Source organism: Aotus nancymaae, unplaced genomic scaffold, assembly GCF_030222135.1.
Source record: "Aotus nancymaae isolate 86718 unplaced genomic scaffold, 86718_ANA_hifiasm-v0.15.2.pri h1tg000033l, whole genome shotgun sequence".
NCBI classification, from domain to species: Eukaryota; Metazoa; Chordata; class Mammalia; order Primates; family Aotidae; genus Aotus; species Aotus nancymaae.
The window spans coordinates 19,327,129-19,345,232 of NW_026988447.1; the positions used below are offsets into that span (position 1 = coordinate 19,327,129).

The following is an 18,104-nucleotide window of genomic DNA, read 5'->3' on the forward strand; positions in this document are numbered from 1 at the left end:
TTTAGGATGGCTTTGGCTTTTCTTATTTGGATGAGTGGGTGTCAAGGCAATTCAGCAATGGAAAAACAAGTTTGGAGCCAGAAAGTAACAGAGACAAGGATGATTAATTGGAATTATATCTCCCAATCATGCTCTTTGGAAAGAGTCATCTAGATTCTGAGCCTCACTGGTCCCTTTGCCATTACGCTAAACATCTTCCACCAAACTACTAGAGTGAACTCCCAAAACACAAATTAGACCTGGACTGGCTTCCCCATTGCCTAAGATTCATGTCCAGACTGTGTCATATGGTCTAACAAGTCCTCACAATTTTGCTGTTTCCTAATTCTACACACATACCCCACTGTGCTCTAGCAACAAAACTCACCCATCCCAAAATATATATGACAGCATTTTTTAAATATATTGTTTCTCTGGCTAGGAAACTTCTCTAACTCCCTTTCCATCCAACAAACAGTCTCAAGATGCAAATCTATTGTTATTTCTTCTGTGAAGCCTTTTCTGATTTCTGAGGCAAAAATAGTTACTTTCTCTTCTGTATTCTCTTAGCACTTATTCATGTGCTGTTCTTGCCCTAGGGTTTAATTTGCTTAGGAGCCACTCTCCCACACTGGATTATGAGTCCCTAAAGGACAGGGACTTTTATTCATCTCTCTTCCCAGTGCTGTAACTGGCATGTAATATCCACACGATAATTATTTGTTGAATTAATAAAAGAGCAAGCAGACATATTGAATTAATAATGCCTAATTTAACAAACAGAACATATTTACTGTGGTTAAAAACATGTATCCTAGAAAAACCTCTGGAAGGATACAGAGCAATTGATAACAGCGGTTTGCCTTTGGGGAAGGAAACTAGGTGGCTAGAGGATAGGAGAGGGGGAGAGAGAGAGCCTTTTCACCAGATGTCCTATGGTACATCTTGAATTTTGTACCACGTGAATGTATTATATCCTTATAGACCCGAAACTAGTCTAATTTAATATTTGTGTCTGTGGCAAAACAAACCTATATCAAATAGTAATAGTTTCATACTTTTCTTGCAAACATTTTAGATTGTTGGTAGAAGTTTATGATTCAGTTGTCCGTTGTTACCAATATCCGCTCTCATCTGGGTTTCATTTCGGTCTAGAGTTATATTGTTGTTCAGAAACTGGGCTATGCCTGAGATGGCAAATAAGGACCCACTGAACTGTGTTGAAACCTTCAAATCTTAACAAACAGTTTGAAGCCAGAGTAGCTGAACAACATTCCCTTCTCTCTACCCTGGCCTCATTTCTACATTTGAGGTTTTGAGGGATTAGCTGGTTGGGCAAAAATCTGATCACTGAGAACCCAGCATGCAGGATTTTTAAATTCTTGCAAGGGCTATGCATGTGTTGGCTTCCAGGTCTGGAGTTTAGAGGTATATTTAGATCAGGCAAAAAGTGGTGGATCAGGCAGTATGTATATTTGGCATTCTACATATGATGTAATTAGAATTATAGGTATGACTAAATTCATATGGTTTTCTTTTCCCAGTGTCAGAGTGGTTAGTGATGTATTGGTCTATGAGTTATCCCTTAAGGTAGCCTAAACATGCTTTTCACTGCAAAGGTTCTGTTTCTGCACCATTTTGCCCTGATGGTATCTTAAATATACTTCTAACATGGATGAACCATAGACAGAGTAAGTGCTGTAATGAAAGTGCTACAAGTATGAATCCCAGCTAAGCTAGCCACATGATTTCACCTCTCTGAATGTGTCTTAATTGACAAAATGGGGATAATATGACTAATCTCATGGGATTCCCCCCATAGGATTTTTTTAAAGGATTAAATTAAGTATGATTGGTAAAGCACCTGTCACATAATAGGAATTCAACAAATGCTAGTTCCCTGTCCACTGCCCTGAATAACTTATTAGTTTGTCTAGATAACAAATGTTTTTGCATAGTGAAGTGCAGCTATGTTAAATTCCTAGTATTGAATGTGTGAGAGGCGTAAGTCACTCCTCCTGAAAAAATGTTCCTTGTTCCTTGTCAGTAACTTACTTGTTTTATCTTATTGCACACCATAATAAGTGTTTCTCAAGGTTAAAATCATATAGCACTTGGATTTTGTCATACAATATTATCTTTCATTATCTTTTACTAAACTATGCTTAAAATTTCTTACAGTGATTAAAAGTACATTTTGAGAAACGAACACTTTTCACAACAAGAAGGATGTTTATTTGGGAATTTTGTGCTTACCCACATGGGAAGAACTCTTGAAACACCACAGGAAAAAAAAAAAACAATGCTAATCTGACTTCTAAATTAAAATGTTAGAATCCTAAAAGCATAAATTCAAAGGATTTGTGCTCCAAGGTGGCAAAGGCAACCTATACTTACTTCTCAAGTCAGTTCTTTTCCCCCTGGCATTTTAAAACATGTTAATCCAGGCCCACTCATAAACCTTAGCAGCAGGGGATCATTGTTCATTGGTTTATTATGGGCAGACCAAACTGGTTTTAACTGAGCAGAGGAAGTTAATTATCGAATGTTTTAGTTGGCTCCAACAATGAATAACTAGTTCTTGTTGGACACCGTCTTAACTCACCATGCAACATTGTAAGAATGGGGGGCACGGGCGGGGTGGGGAGATGGGGGGAAGGGAAATCGCCCATCAGAATCTGCAATGCGGGAATTTGCTGGGACTGCTCTAATCTGTTTCCCAGGTTGTTTGAACCAGTTCAAGAGCAGTTAAACAAGGTTATGTAAGTGACATGTGATGTAGCCCAAAATAGTGACTGCAAACACAGGCTGCTGTTGCTGGGCAGTTGTCAACTGCTTAAAAAAAAAAAAAATCTTGCAGCAGGACAACAAATGGATCTTTAAAAATGAGAAAGAGATTCAAGCACAAAGTTAATTTTAAAAGGGATTTGGAGAAATTGCCTTTCTGATGCTGAAAATAAGTGATTTTTTTTTTTTTAATAGGGAAACTTACATTATACATAAGGTCTGGTTATTGTAGAGTATCCACCAGGGGTAGTTGTGAAGAGGTACTCGCAGAAAGTTTGATGCTCTACTAAACATATAGTTCCCATGTTTGAATGAGCAGCAGCAACAACCAAACCCTCAGATTTGTTCATGGCTCTGGCATATAGCAAACTATTAAGCAATAGATCCTTTAGAAAGTGATAAATATCAAACTTTTTTATAAGTTACCATCCCTTTTATTTAAATACTTTTGCATCTTCAAGGTATGAAAAGAAAACATTTCACATAACATAGGGAGTGTAAAAATAAGGTTTTAATGGAAAACAAAGATTCAGTGGTGAAATTTGTTCAAGATTGTTTTTTAGAAGGAAAACCAAAACACCAGAAGAGGGTTTAAACTATGCCTTCACTGTCATCAACATTTGGATTCCCATAATGACTACATTCCCTGGGTTCCATGCCTTTTAATGAGCTCCAGATCTGGGGAACTAGGAATTAAGGAGCAAGATACAAAGGAAGTGGGACAAGGGGGGAACCTTAGGGCATTTGTCAGGATTCAAGCTCAGGAGCTCACTCTGTCTGTGTCCGTATTTGTGAGATCTGAATCTCAGGGACTCTGGTGTTAACTCTGTCTCTCTTTATCTCTAAGGGACCTATAAAATAGTACATTCCCCTGCCCAGATTCTGGACAAATTGAGTTATAAAACAAAGGAGTGGCTGGTGGAAGATAAAACATCAACATTTGGGAGTAAATCAGTTGAAGTACATGACTTAGTGACAAGAGCCAAAAGGGCCTGTCACCTGAGCCCCCAGATTAGGTGCAGGCAAGGGAACAGCTGGATCAGGACAGGCCTCCCCAAGACTGGAGGCTGAGCACCTGCTCCCAGAGGGAGCTTTCCCACGAGAGGATGAAGCCACTGTGTAGGCAGGCAAGCCAGATTTACTCCTCTCAAATGTACTAATAAAACAGACTGAGTAAAAGAGATGGAGAGAGGCCTGTGGGTGGCATCTCAGAGCTCTCTCCCCCTGGAAAAAAAGATCAAGGGTGGGCAGAGGTGTTCCCCACTGGGAGGCTCAATCTGAGGCCCCACCACCGCCTCTGTGGGGACAGGAAGGAATCTGGGTACTGGGGCAGGAGCAAATGTCAATGTCCAGTGTGTTCTGATTTTCTATATTCAGGACCCCCTTGTGTAAAAGGCTGTGTTTCCAATGTGTGATAAGTCAGTTTTTTAAAACAAGATTTTGGGCATTCTGTTCATAAGATCTAGTTCTAGCACCTCCTTCTCTGCAAATCCTTCTTTAAAGATTCTCGAAGGTATTTGTAGGTGTCTGCTGTGGTTTGGGGGCTTCCGGAACCTGGTTCTTTTCATATCTAACTCTCCCTGAGAACCTTAGTGTCTTTCTTGATAAAAGGGTACTGCCCTGATGATCAGCCGCATGTACAGAGGGAAAGAGTGTTTTCCAGATATAGGCAGAGGAGCAGGACACTGATGGAGAGTTGAAGGAGGTATATGAATCCATTGATGTCATAGAACATGAAAATTAGTAGAACCAGACAAAAACAGAAATGGGACTCCCTTCTAAGATTTAAAAGAAAAGCAATGGGGGAGATTTGTCAGAAATGCTGCCAATGTCATCTAATAACATCGGATTATGTTTATTGGTGGTTTTAGTTTTCGTGTTTTAGTTTGGTGGTTTTAGTTTAGTTTTAGTTTTGGTGCTGCCACCCATGACCAAGCATCAGCCAGGATTGGCAGGCAGAGGAGACAGTGCATGCTGACTATAGTCTATAGTTGAGGATGTCTGTAGCAGTGGTGTTTGTGATTCAGGACCAACCTGTACGTCTGTACCTGTGAACAGATACAAGCAGGCAAAGGACCAATCTTCAGAGTTCTTTGATTTCTTAAAATAAACCATAAGCGTATTGTCCTTCACATCCATAGTAGGAACAATACATACCAATAAAAAAACACCCAAACGAGGAGGCCGAGACAGGTGGATTGCGAAATCAGGAGTTCAAGACCAGCCTGGCAACATGGTGAAACCCCATCTCTACTAAAAATACAAAAATTAGGTGGGCCTGGTGGTGCATGCCTGTAATCCCAGCTACTCCAGAGGCTGAGACAGGAGAATTGCTTGAACTGGGATGGGGAGGCGGAGGATGCAGTGAGCCGAGATCACGCCACTGCACTCCAGCCTGGTCTACAGACTGAGACTCTGTCCCCCACCCCCAAAAACACCCAAACTAAAACCACCAATAAACATAACCCAATATTATTAGATCAGATGCCTCTGACCAAGCTTTGGTTCCTTTTTCTGAAATAGTCATAAGTTTTGCTAAGCACATCTTTGAGCTCTGGCCTACCTACCTCCTCTCCCTGTGCCCCACTGCCTGGACTCACATTGAATATGGAAGTTATAAGAGCTTGGACTTGAGAGTTTAAGTAGTGAAGGGTCCTAGAAGACCTTTAAACAGATGATGTCATAATCAGATCTGTGATTCAGGGGCATAACTGTGCAGGCTGTACAGAAACCAGAGAAACTTCTGCTGAGGACCAGGGTCCTCAGTGCCTGCCCTAGAGGCCTGAGTTTCCCATGTTGTGCCTCCCATGCCACTGATGGGAACAGATGGAGGGAAACACCAGGGATACCTCTCACCTTCATTTCAACCAAAATGGCTCTTTCTTTTTTTAACCTATTGATGTCTTTGTAAGAGTTTGTTTTTTTTTTTAATAACTTTTAAATTGAAATTAGGATCATTTGATTTAGAAGTGGTGAATTAGTAGAGGCAGGTAGACTAGTTACAAGTCCATTGAAATTGTACTGATAATACACAGTAATACATGATAATAGTAATAATGATAATCACAGAAATACAGTGATAACAGCTACTATCCATTTTATCCTTACTGCATAGCAGTGACTATTTTAAGTGCTTTATGTGGTGTGTTATTTTCATGATAACTCATGAGATAGGCACTTTTATAATTCTTGTTTAACAAGTCAGGAAACTGATATATGAAAAGGTTAAGTAACTCCTCTAAAGTCACACAGATAGTAACAGGGATTCAAACTCAGTAATTCGGTATAACCAAGAGATCCTGTGATGAGGAATGTACTGATGGACATAGATAGAACTCAAAACACACTTAGAAGGGAGAATTATCAGTACTTTGCCAGAAGCTGAATGTAGAGGATTATGGGGAGAAGTGGTGTAAATCATGGATAACTTGCAACTATGGTTCATACAACTGCTTGTAGCTTTAAAATTGGGCGTATAGCAGGTGGGAAGGGGGTCGTGTGGGGAGAGGGGATGTGACATTTGATTGGTGAACAGGGAGGGATTGAAGTGTCAGACATACGGGTGGGAACATTCAGTGGACAGGTATATGCATGAGGCTGAAAGCCAGAAGAGAGGAAGGGACTCTGGAGCCCACAGGGCATTGGCAGCCTTTGGAAGTGGCCGGGCTACCAGACTGTGTGGATATTGTCTGTTCCTTCCCTGCACCCACCCTGCCTGGGCTTCTGCCAGCCAGACCAGTTGCTTACCTCACACTTAACTGTGTCTTACCCGTCCCTAGGCTAATCCTTAGTGTGGAACACCTGTACATCTGTCCTTTTCATGTTTCAAATCCAGAACATTCCTTAAGGCTTACCCCAGATACTTTCCTTCTCCATAAGGGCTGACTCATTCCCCAACTCCAAAATGATCCCTTTCTTCTTTAAAGTCAGAACATATCAAGACCACATGATTTATCTTTTTTTTTTTTAACTTTTACTTTAAGTTCAGAGGTACATGTGCAGTTTTGTTACATAGGTAGATTTATCTTAATCATTTCAATTTCCCCAACCTCATCCTAACCCCTAGAATATAAGGCCTTGGAAGAAACTGACCATATTTTACCTTTTTATATACTGCCTTAAAAAATCTCTGTGGAATGGAATTAACTCATTGTCTGGGAACATGTGTTCCCTCTTTTTCTTGTTTTCCGAGGGTCTTGCTCCTCAACCAGCTTTTTGGTAAATATCAGCTATCTCTGCCTTCTCTTGTCCACTGGGGTGCAGTTTCCCTCAAGGCTCCTGGCAAAATGGAATTCAGTCTCCCAGGCTCACCTTTGCTTCTGCCCCTGAGTGTATGTGCCTTCTTACTTTTAAGAGTCTTGACATTAAGTAATATATAAAAATAAGAGATACCAAGAGAAATAATACAACGAAGTTATAACTTTCCAGAATCTTATCCCATGCTTAGTCTTGGGCCCTATCCTAGGATATGGTTCAACACACTCACATCCTTGCCAGCTTTCAGAAGAAAGCTAAAGATGTGAAGATGGATATGGAGCTGAATGGCGTTTGTCTTGTCTCAAGTGGACTCTTTTCATCTAGAGGCCTTCCTAATCAAGAGCGACAGTCTGCTCCCGCAGGACGCTCTTTACTCACTTACCTTTCATTAAGAGTTGATTTTTGTTCTTTGAATTTTATCATCCTACTTTTTTTTTTAAGTGAGCTAACAAAATAGGTCATCACTACCACCTTTATTTATTTATTTATTTATATTTTTGAGTTCTTTCTTCAGGCCAGGCTTTTTGCTTCTTGCTTTATGTATATATTATTCATTTGAATCCATTTAGCAATATAGAAAGCAGGCATTACTATTTGCATTTTATAGATCAAGATACCAATGCTCAGAAACATTGCTCCTTATTGACTGAGGTAGGATTGGGACCCCGATGAACCCTGGTTGCAAAGCTGGTCCCCTTTGCTTTGTGCTTTCTCCTCCTTGCCCTTTGTTTTTCTACTTTTCTGTTCTTACACTATTGATGCTTAGAGACCTGCATGTTACACAATCTGTATTTTCTCAGTTGGGACCAGCCCAAGTACAACAAAAAGTTGCTTCTTGATTTCAAAGTAATTGAAAATTGTAAAAGACAATTTTTATTGAATACAGTAACTTTTAAAATAATAAGATTCACTTTTAAACACTTACTGAATTATTCCACAGGTAAAAGCAATACCATAGTTTAAAACAATAGAAAAAAAGATATTTCTGATTTATTTTTGAACTCAACTTTGTTGTTATTTTTTTAAGTCCATAAAGCACTTTTGCTTTTATTTTCCCTTTTATTTTAGTTCATCTGGTTTTCCTACAAGTCTTTCAATTTGTGTTACACATGTACTAACTGACCTAAGTGTCTGGGTACTTCCTTCAAATTTATCCTAACCTCAGAAGCTTTCTGTCTTTTAGAATGGCTGCCTTGTGTCCAAAAAGCGGCCCCAACCTCAAGTAGGAGGTATACTGAACTCGAGTACACAGATGGATGGATAACTAAAGTTCCCTGAGTCCTACCGGACAGATTTTGGTTGTGTGTTGTGTTGGTTTCATATGAATTAAGCAATGAGACACACATTACGTATTTGTGTAGGTGTAATTTAAATTTTTAATGTTTATACAACTAAAAATATAGATGACAGAATTTTCTGGAAATGATAATGACTTGTCTGCAACAGTCTCTTACAACTCTCCTATCCTAGTTGTGGAAGATAAAATATTGTCCTGGGGAGAAAATCATCCTGCATTGTTACAGTAACAAATTTTTGAAGGGTATTTATTTTTTTTAGTCCTTATAGAACAGTCCTAGCATTTGAAAGTCTCTGTTTTTGAACACCCAGAGGAGAAAATCTTCCAATGTGTTTATAAGACAGTGGCCATTTTTTTCCATTCTGTATGCCTACAATCTAAAAAGTCTTAGTTACATTTATTGAAAATTCACAGAAGTGAATCTTAGGCTACAGCAGACCAACCCTTATGCAAATGATGCATGACCCTGCAACACATTGGAGGTTCCCCATAAATTCATGTTGAATTAAAACAAATTTAAGCTACATTTAGTTATTTCTTTGACTTTAAAGTTTATTCAATTCAGTGTGTATTATAGATGAAATCTGTGGTTTTGTATTCAATCGAATAATATGCAAAAGGCACATGATGTCAGTTGCCAGTAGAAATGCTGGCTAGTAGAGTGTGCTTCACTCAACATTCTGTTGCTTCGCATTTCCAAAGAGCACCTTCACTGTCTTATTAGACCAACAGTAAATTATATTGCAAATTAGTATTTAGAAAACCCTCTGCTGGCCTTGAGGCACAGCAATATTATCAGACTTTCTAAATTCTGCTTCCAACGCTACCTTTTTGGGAAGTGACTTTATCAATTCTAGAATTAGTTTCTTCTGGTGAATGGTAGCAATAATGATCTTACCTGTGCCATAGGGCTTGTTGCATAGGTTAACTAAGATAGAACTCTAACGTGGTGTTAAAATTTTATTTTAAAAGTGGAAACCTCTCTAAGCTGCTGTACAGCATCATGAAATGTTATATTTATCAGTTACCATTTTTACCATGGATATTGATTGCCTTTGTATAATTATGTACACCTACCCATATTCATTAAGAGCCTTCCAATTTTTAGAAAAGGCATTAGATTATTATAATGGTGGGGTTTCATTTCTTCACTTTGATAGGTTTCCCTATTCTGTTACTATTACATTGTTGTTATTATTATTACTAAGATTTACTATAATGTTAGAGAATATACTTTAAATTAATTATATTAAGTGATACACATCATTTTTATTGAGTATTTACTGTAATTTACCTAGTAATTCTTAAGAGAACATGATGGTACACAGAAGGGAGTGCTTTGGAGCCTGTTCACTACTTTGCAGTAATCAGTGGGCTACTCTCTCTCCTTTGTCTATATATTTTCAATAACCCATGACTCCTCAGGCCTCTCTCTCCAGTCTACAGCTTCAAATAACATCCATAAGCTGATGGCATCTCTAGCCCAGCCCTCTTCCTAAGCACGGACCTGACATCTCCACTTGGATGCTTGTCAGGCTTCTCTGACTTGCCATGTCCAAGACTGAGCTGGGGTCATTCCCAATAAACCATTGGCTCCTTCTGTCTTCCCCTTTTTAATTAATGACAGCTGCCTTTTTCTACTTGTTTAGCCCAAGAATCTTAAGGCCTCCTTAACTCCCCATTGCCTCTGGTCTGTCAGCAAATCCTAGCAGCTCTACCACTGCCACTGCTACCACAATGACCCAGCCCACTTTACTCTCTCCTCTAGATTATAATAATTTCCTTACCCCTGGTCTTTTTACTTCTGTCCTTAGTCATTGCAGCCAGTTTCAACACAGCAGCCAGAGTGATGCTGTGAAATGTAAATCACATTAGTTGACTCCTCTGCTCAAAGCCCTCTAGTCTAGTGGCTTCATCTCAGAGTAAAGGCCAAAGTCTTGAACATGACCTCTAAGGACCTATGTGATCTGGCTCACATTAGCTCTTTATCACCATCTTTTCTTACTCTCTACTCATTTTCTTCTGCTCATTCACTCTGGTGTCCCTGCTGTTCCTAGAACATGCCAAGTAATCAGCCCTCACCTTTATCCCTACCACATTTTCTTTTCCTTCTTTCTGGTATATGTTCTCCCCGACATGTCCACACAGTTAGATTACAGGATATATAGGCCTGATGGATCTATAGACCTTTATTTAAAAATCACCTTCTCTGTTCCCTTCATTTTTCTCCCTAGTGCTTATTATTAACATCTTGTACATTGTATCTAATCACCTTGTCTATTGTCTGTCTCCCCCAAATCAAATGACAGTTAAGAGCAGAGGCTTTTGTCTGTCTTGTTCATCACTGTATCCCTAGTGCCCATAGTAGTGCCTGGTACCCAGTGGGTGTTTAGTAAATATTTTTGAATAAATACTAATAAAGCGAGGCTACAATTTCATATTTTGCCAGTAGATGCCACTCTCTAAGCCTGTGCTGTGCCCACATCTGAGTTTTTTTAGTTCAGTTTGTTTTATAGGATGAAATAGTTTAGCATTTCCAATTGTGTAATTTGAAAGTGAAATTACTGTGAAATCCCAGTGAAGTCACACATATAAATGGTGGGCAGGCATAGCAGCTGAAACAGCTGCAGTAGGGCTTTTGTTTAGATTGGTGCTGTTGTGATATCTGCAGGAAATGTGCATTATTGCCTGATCCCATGCAGCTATCAAAAAATTCAAACAATGGAGAAATAGGGCTCTGCTCATATGGGAGCCTGCTTGGAAATAAGTGTAATGTTATCATATGTAATCTAAAGTCTCAGCTGCATTAAGCTGACCATTTCCTTCTCTATATTATCCACAAGTCATGTTTTTTACTTTTTTGAGAAAGAGGTTTCAAGGCAAGAAAGAAGTAGTTTTATATTCTGAGCATACATATTAATATTTTATAGTAGTATACTCTATTTTAACTGTTATTTTTTATTATTTTAATCAGGGCAACACAACTATTTATGTGCTGGAAGAAATGATTGCATCATTGATAAGATTCGACGAAAGAATTGTCCTGCTTGCAGACTTCAGAAATGTCTTCAAGCTGGAATGAATTTAGGAGGTAAGTTTTGTATTTTTAGTTTAAATAAAAATTGTTAATAGGTAATGCAACACCACTAAGATCTGTGTGCTCTCAAAATTGAAAACAAAGCCAAAATGGAGCAAAGGTCTCTAAAAATCCGATGAGTTCTGTTTTCCTGCTAAAACATTTTAGGAGAGAAATATTTATTAGCTGGAGTCAAAAAGAGGTATGTTTTATGGCTATAGTCCTTGTGAATTTTTCAAGCCTGAGTTTGCTATGTTTCAAGAACCAGGCACTTAACAAAACTCAAAACAAAAAGGAATGACTTTTATATAAAACCATAGATAATAGTTTGTATTGCCACTTCTGTTTAGAAATTAAACCTATATGTGATAACATTACCCATATAAGAGTACATACCTAACTTTAGAGGTAAATGTATTAGAGAAATATATATATGAAAAAAGCTTTGAAGTGTTCCAGAGGCTCACCAAAAGAGGGGATGAGGGTAAAAAAGTAGAACTAAATGCAGAAGTATACAACATCCATGGATGGGAAGACTCAGCATCCTCAAGATATAAATTTTCCCTAAGTTAATTTGTAATTATAGTATAATCCTAAGAAAAATACCAACTGATTATTCTAAGTTCCTAAAGAATAGCCAGGAATATTCTAGAAAAGACAAATGAGAGGAACTAGTTCTACCAGATAGGAAAGCATATTACAGCTACAATAATTAAGATAGTCTATGGTATTTGCTTATTGATTGTCAGACAGATTAACAGAAGGTCAAGAAACAGATCCAAATAATAGAAGAATTTTGCACATAATAAAACTGGCATTTCAGATCAGTGGGGACAAAGAAGATTATTCAATAGAAAATACTGTGACAATTGGATAGCCATCTGGAAAACAAGAAAGTTATATACCAACTCTTAACTCTATACCAGAATAAATGCTGATGCTTCAAAGATGTAAACTTAGAAAAATAGCCACAGAAGGAGTAAAGGAAAACATGAATTTTTGTTAATACTCTCCAAGTAGAGAAGACCTTTCTAAATCCCACTATCCATGGTTTTCATATTGCAGATTCAACCAACCATGAATTGAAAATATTTGGTTTAAAAAATAAAAATAGGCTGGATGTGGTGACTCACACCTATAATCCCAGCACTTTGAGGGGCCAAGGTGGGCGAATCACAAGGTCAGGAGATCAAGACCATCCTGGCTAACACAGTGAAACCATGTCTTTACTAAAAATACAAAATATCAGCTGGGCATGGTGGCACATGCCTGTAGTCCCAGCTACTTGGGAGGCTGAGGCAGGAGAATCACTTGAATCCAGAAGGCAGAGGTTGCAGTGAGCCGAGATTGTGCCACTGCACTCCAGCCTCGGAAATAGAGCAAGACTCCATCTCAAAAAAATAAAATACAAAGTTTAAAATACAATGTAACATGTGTATAACATAGCATTCACATTGTATTAGGTATTATGATTCATCTGGAGATGATTTAACATGTACATATTGCACGTAGATTATGTGCAATACCGGATTCAGGGGATCATGGCAGACAGGAGGCAGGACTAGATTGCAGCTCCAGCCAAAGCAGCCCGTGGAGGCTCGCATTGTGAATTTTAGCTCCAGATCCACTGCAAGAACAAACGAGCAATCCCAAGAGGACCCACAGACTCTCTGAAGGAAGCAGACTGCTCCCGCAGGACCTGGGAGACACTTCAAATACTGTGAGTGCCCCAACTGCAGAAGTGGGAAAGGGAGACCCTCTTCTCCCGAACACACACCCCCACTGGAGAAGCTGAAGGTCTATTTGCGGGAGAAGTTTCTGACTTTATCTGGAGCAGAGTCAAGTTAGAGAGCTCAGTGAAACCCGGGTAGAGGAAGCATCAGAAAGGCCCTGGGGGCTCGCTGGGTCCCCAAGCAGCACATTCCTGCCTGATACCACAGGGATCCCTCAGGAGGGTGGCCAGAGGAGTGGGAGGAAAAACTCCATGAGGAGAAGGAATTCTCTAACTGAATATTGTAACAATTTGAACAGGGCCAGAAGCCTCCTGGTTAGAACTCAAGGAAGGGTGCAAATCAAGCATGCAGACTTCACAGGCAGAGAAAGAACTAAAGCCCTTTTCTCTCCCAGCTGGGAGGCAGATAGCCTTGGGCAAGTTTTCAAGTCCCTCTTGCTCTCCCCCTGGAAACAGACTCAGGTCTAATGTAGGGGGCTCAGTGGGAGTGAGACTGGCCCTTCAGTTTGCGTGGGAGCTGGGTGAGGCCTGTGACTGCCGGCTTTCCCCCACTTCCCTGACAACCTGCATGATTCAGCAGAGGCAGCCATAATCCTCCAAGGTACACAACTCCAGTGACCTGGGAATCTCACCCCCATCCCCCACAGCAGCCTCAGCAAGACCCACCCAAGGAGAGTCTGAGCTCACAGATGCCTAGCCACGCCCCCACCTGATGGTCCTTCCCTATCCACCCTGGTAGCAGGATACAAAGGACATATAATATTGGGAGTTCTAGGGCCCCACCCACCAATGGTCCCTTTCCACACTGCTATAGCTGATGCTTTCTGGAAAGCATCACCTCCTGGCAGGAAGCCAACCATCACAAAAATAGAGCATTAAACCACCAAAGCTAAGGACCCTCATGGAGTCCAGTCCACCCTTCAACACCTCCACCAAAATAGTCTCTGGTAGCCAAACCTGAGAGACCCATAGACAGTTCGCATCACAGGACTCTATGCAGACAACCCCCAGTACCAGCCCAGAACCAGGTAGACTTGCTAGGTGGCTACACCCAGAAGAGAGACAACAATCACTGCAGTTTGGCTCACAGAAAGCCACATCCATAGGAAGAGGGGGAGAGTACTCCATCCAGGGAACACCCCATGGGACAAAAGAATCTGAACAACAGCCTTCAGCCCTAAACTTTCCCTCTGACAGAGCCTACCCAAATGGGAAGGAACCAGAAAACTGACCCTGGTAATATGACAAAACAAGGCTCTTCAGCACCCCCCAAAAATCACACTAGTTCACCAGCAATGGATCCAAACCAAGAAGAAATCCCTGATTTACCTCAAAAAGAATTCAGGAGGTTAGTTATTAAGCTAATCAGGGAGGGAACAGAGAAAACCAAAGTCCAATGCATGAAAATCCAAAAAAGTACACAAAAAGTGAAGAGAGAGATATTCATAGAAATAGATAGCTTAAAGAAACAGCAGTCAGAAAGTCTGGAAACTTTGGACACACTTTTAGAAATGTGAAATGCTCTGGAAAGTCTCAGCAATGGAATTAAAACAAGTAGAAGAAAACAATTCAGAGTTTGAAGACATGGTCTTTGAATTAACCCAATACAACAAAGACAAAGAAAAAAGAATAACAAAATATGAACAAAGCCTCCAAGAAGTCTCGGATTACATTAAGCAACCAAACCTAAGAATAATTGGTGTTCCTGAGGAAGAAGAGAATTCTTAAGGCCTGAAAAACATATTTGTGGGAATAATTGAGGAAAACTTCCCCAGCCTTGCTAGAGACTTAGACATCCAAATACAGGAAGCACAAAGAACACCTGGGAAATTCATCTCAAAAAGATCTTCACCTAGGCACATTGTCATCAGGTTATCCAAAGTTAAGACAAAGGAAAGAATCTTAAGAGCTGTGAGACAGAAGCATCAGGTAACCTATAAAGGAAAACCTATCATATTAACAGCAGATTTCTCAGCAGAAACCCTACAAGCTAGAAGGGATTGGGGACCTATCTTCAGCCTCCTCAAACAATTGTCAGCCAAAAATTCTGTATCCAGTAAAACTAAGCATCATATATGAAGGAAAGATACAGCCGTTTTCAGACAAACAAATGCTGAGAGACTTTGCCATTACCAATCCACCAATACAAGAACTGCTAAAAGGAGCTCTAAATCTTGAAACAAATCCTGGAAATTCATCAAACAGAACCTCTTTAAAGCATAAATTGCACAGAAGCTATAAAACAAAAATATAAGTTAAAAAGCAAAAACAAAAAACCAAAGTACACAGGCAACAAAGAGCACGATGAAAGCCACAGCACCTCACATCTCAATACTAACACTGAGTGTATATGGCCTAAATGCTCCACTTAAAAGATACAGAACTGCAGAGTGGATAAGAACTCACCAACCATTTGCTGCCTTTAGGAGACTCACCTAACACATGAGGCCTCACATAAAGTAAAGGGGTGAAAAAAGGCATTTCACGCAAATGGACACCAAAAGTGAACAGGGGTTGCTATTCTTATATCAGATAAAAAACTTTAAAGCAACAGTAGTTAAAACAAAGAGGAACAGTATATAATGGTAAAAGGCCTTGTTCAACAGGAAAATATCACAATCCTAAACATATTTGCACCTAACACTGGAGCTCCCAAATTTATAAAATAATTACTAATAGGCCTAAGAAATGACATAGACAGCAACACCATAATAGTGGAGGACTTCAGTACTCCACTGACAGCACTAGACACGTCATCAAGACAGAAAGTCAACAAAGAAACTATGGATTTAAACTCTACCCTGGAACAAATGGACTTAACAGATGCATACAGAACATTTCATCCACAGAATATGCATTCTCTTCAACAGTACATGGAACTTTCTCCAAGACAGAGTATATGATAGGCCACAATATGAGCCTCAATAAATTTAAGAAAATTGAAATTATATTAAGCACTCTCTCAGACCACAGTGTAATAAAATTAGAAATCAATTCCAAAAGGAACCCATACAAATACATGGGAATTAAATAACCTCCTCCTGAATGAGCATTGAGTCAAAAACAAAATCAAGATCGAAATTTAAAAATTCTTTAAACTTAATGACAATAATGACACAACCTATCAAAACCTCTGAGATACAGCAAAGGCAGTGCTAAGAGGAAAGTTCATAGCCCTAAATGCCTACATCAAAAAGTCTGAAAGAGCACAATCTAAGGTCACACCTCGAAGAACTAGAGAAACAAAAACCAAACCCAAACCCAGCAAAAGAAAGGAAATGACCAAGATCAGAGCAGAACTAAATGAAATTGGAACAAACAAACAATACAAAAGATAGATGAAACAAAAAGCTAAGCTGGTTCTTTGAAAAGATAAATAAAATTGATAGATCATTAGCAACATTAACTAAGAAAAGAGAGAAAATCCAAATAACCTCACTAAGAAAGAAAACAGGAGACATTACAACTGACACCATAGTAGCCTCGAAATACTAAGATCATTCAAGGCTGCTATGAACACCTTTACACACATAAACTAGAAAACCTAGAAGAGATGGATAAAGTCCTGGAAAAATACAACCCTCCTAGCTGAAATCAGGAAGAATTAGATACCCTGAGCTGAAATCAAGAGAATTAGATACCCTGAGCTGAAATCAGGAGAATTAGATACCCTGAGCAGACCAATAACAAACAGCGAGATTGAAATGGTAATTAAAAAATTACCAACCAAAAAAGTCCAGGACCAAATGGATTCACAGCAGAATTCTACCAGACGTTCAAAGAATTGGTACCAATCCTTTTGGCACTATTCCACAAGACAGAGAAAGAAGGAACTCTCCCTAATTCATTCTATGAAGCCAGCGTCACCCTGATACCAGAGCCAGGAAAGAACATAACCAAAAAAAGAAAACTACAGACTGATATCCTTGATGAACATAGATGCTAAAATCCTTAACAAAATACTAGCTAACCAAATCCAACAACATATCAAAAAGATAATCTGCCATTATCAAGTGGGTTTCATACCAGGGATACAGGGATGGTTTAACATATGCAAGTCAATAAATGTGATACCCCACATAAACAGAATTAAAAACAGAAGTCACATGATCATCTCAGATGCAGAAAATGCATTAGACAAAATCCAGCGTACCTTTAAAACTCTGGCTGATTAAAACTCTCAGCCAGGCATGCTGGCTCATGCCTGTAAAGCCAGCGCTTTGGGAGACCGAGATGGAAGGATCACCTGAGGTCAGGAGTTCAAGAGCAGCCAGGCCAACATGGCAAAACCCCGTACCTACTAAAAATACAAAAATTAGCCAGGTGTGGTGCTGTGTGCCTGTAGTTCCAGGTTCTTGGGGAGATCAGGCAGAAGAATCGCTTGAACCCAGGAGGTGGAGTTTGCAACGAACCAAGATCGCATCACTGCACTCCAGCCTGGGCAACACAGCAAGACTCCATCTTAAAAGAAAAAAAAAAAACTCTCAGCAATATTGGCATACAAGGGATATACTTTAATGTAATAAAAGCCATCTATAACAAACCCAAAACCAACATAATACTGACTGGGATAAGTTTTAAGTATTCCTTCTAAGAACTGGAACAAGACAAGGATGCCCACTCTCACCACTCCTCTTCAACATAGTACCGGAAGTTCTAGCCAGAGCAGACAAGAGAAAGAAGTAAATGTTATCAAAATTGGTAAAGAGGAAGTCAGACTGTCACTGTTTGCTGATGATATGATTGTTTACGTTGAAAACCCTAAGGACTCCTCTAGAAAGCTCCTAGAACTGATAAAGGAATTCTGCGTGCAAGAATAATGTACACAAATCGGTAGCTCTTCTATACACCAACGGCAACCAAGCAGAGAATCAAATCAAGAGCTCAGCCCCTTTTACGATAGCTGGAAAAAAATAAAATAAAATAAAATAAAATATGTGGGAATATAGCTAAGAAATGAGTCAAGAGACCTCTAC

At 39.5% G+C, this 18,104-nt stretch overlaps 1 protein-coding gene across 3 annotated transcripts in view; it reads left to right on the forward strand.

Moving 5' to 3' along the window:
• Positions 1-18,104, forward strand: part of NR3C2 (nuclear receptor subfamily 3 group C member 2) — a 358,568-nt gene that overhangs the window by 228,551 nt on the left and 111,913 nt on the right. For all 3 annotated transcript variants that reach the window (XM_012470050.2, XM_064383709.1, NM_001308519.1), the window contains 1 exon segment: positions 11,295-11,411. In XM_012470050.2, coding sequence (XP_012325473.1) covers positions 11,295-11,411 — 117 coding nt within the window.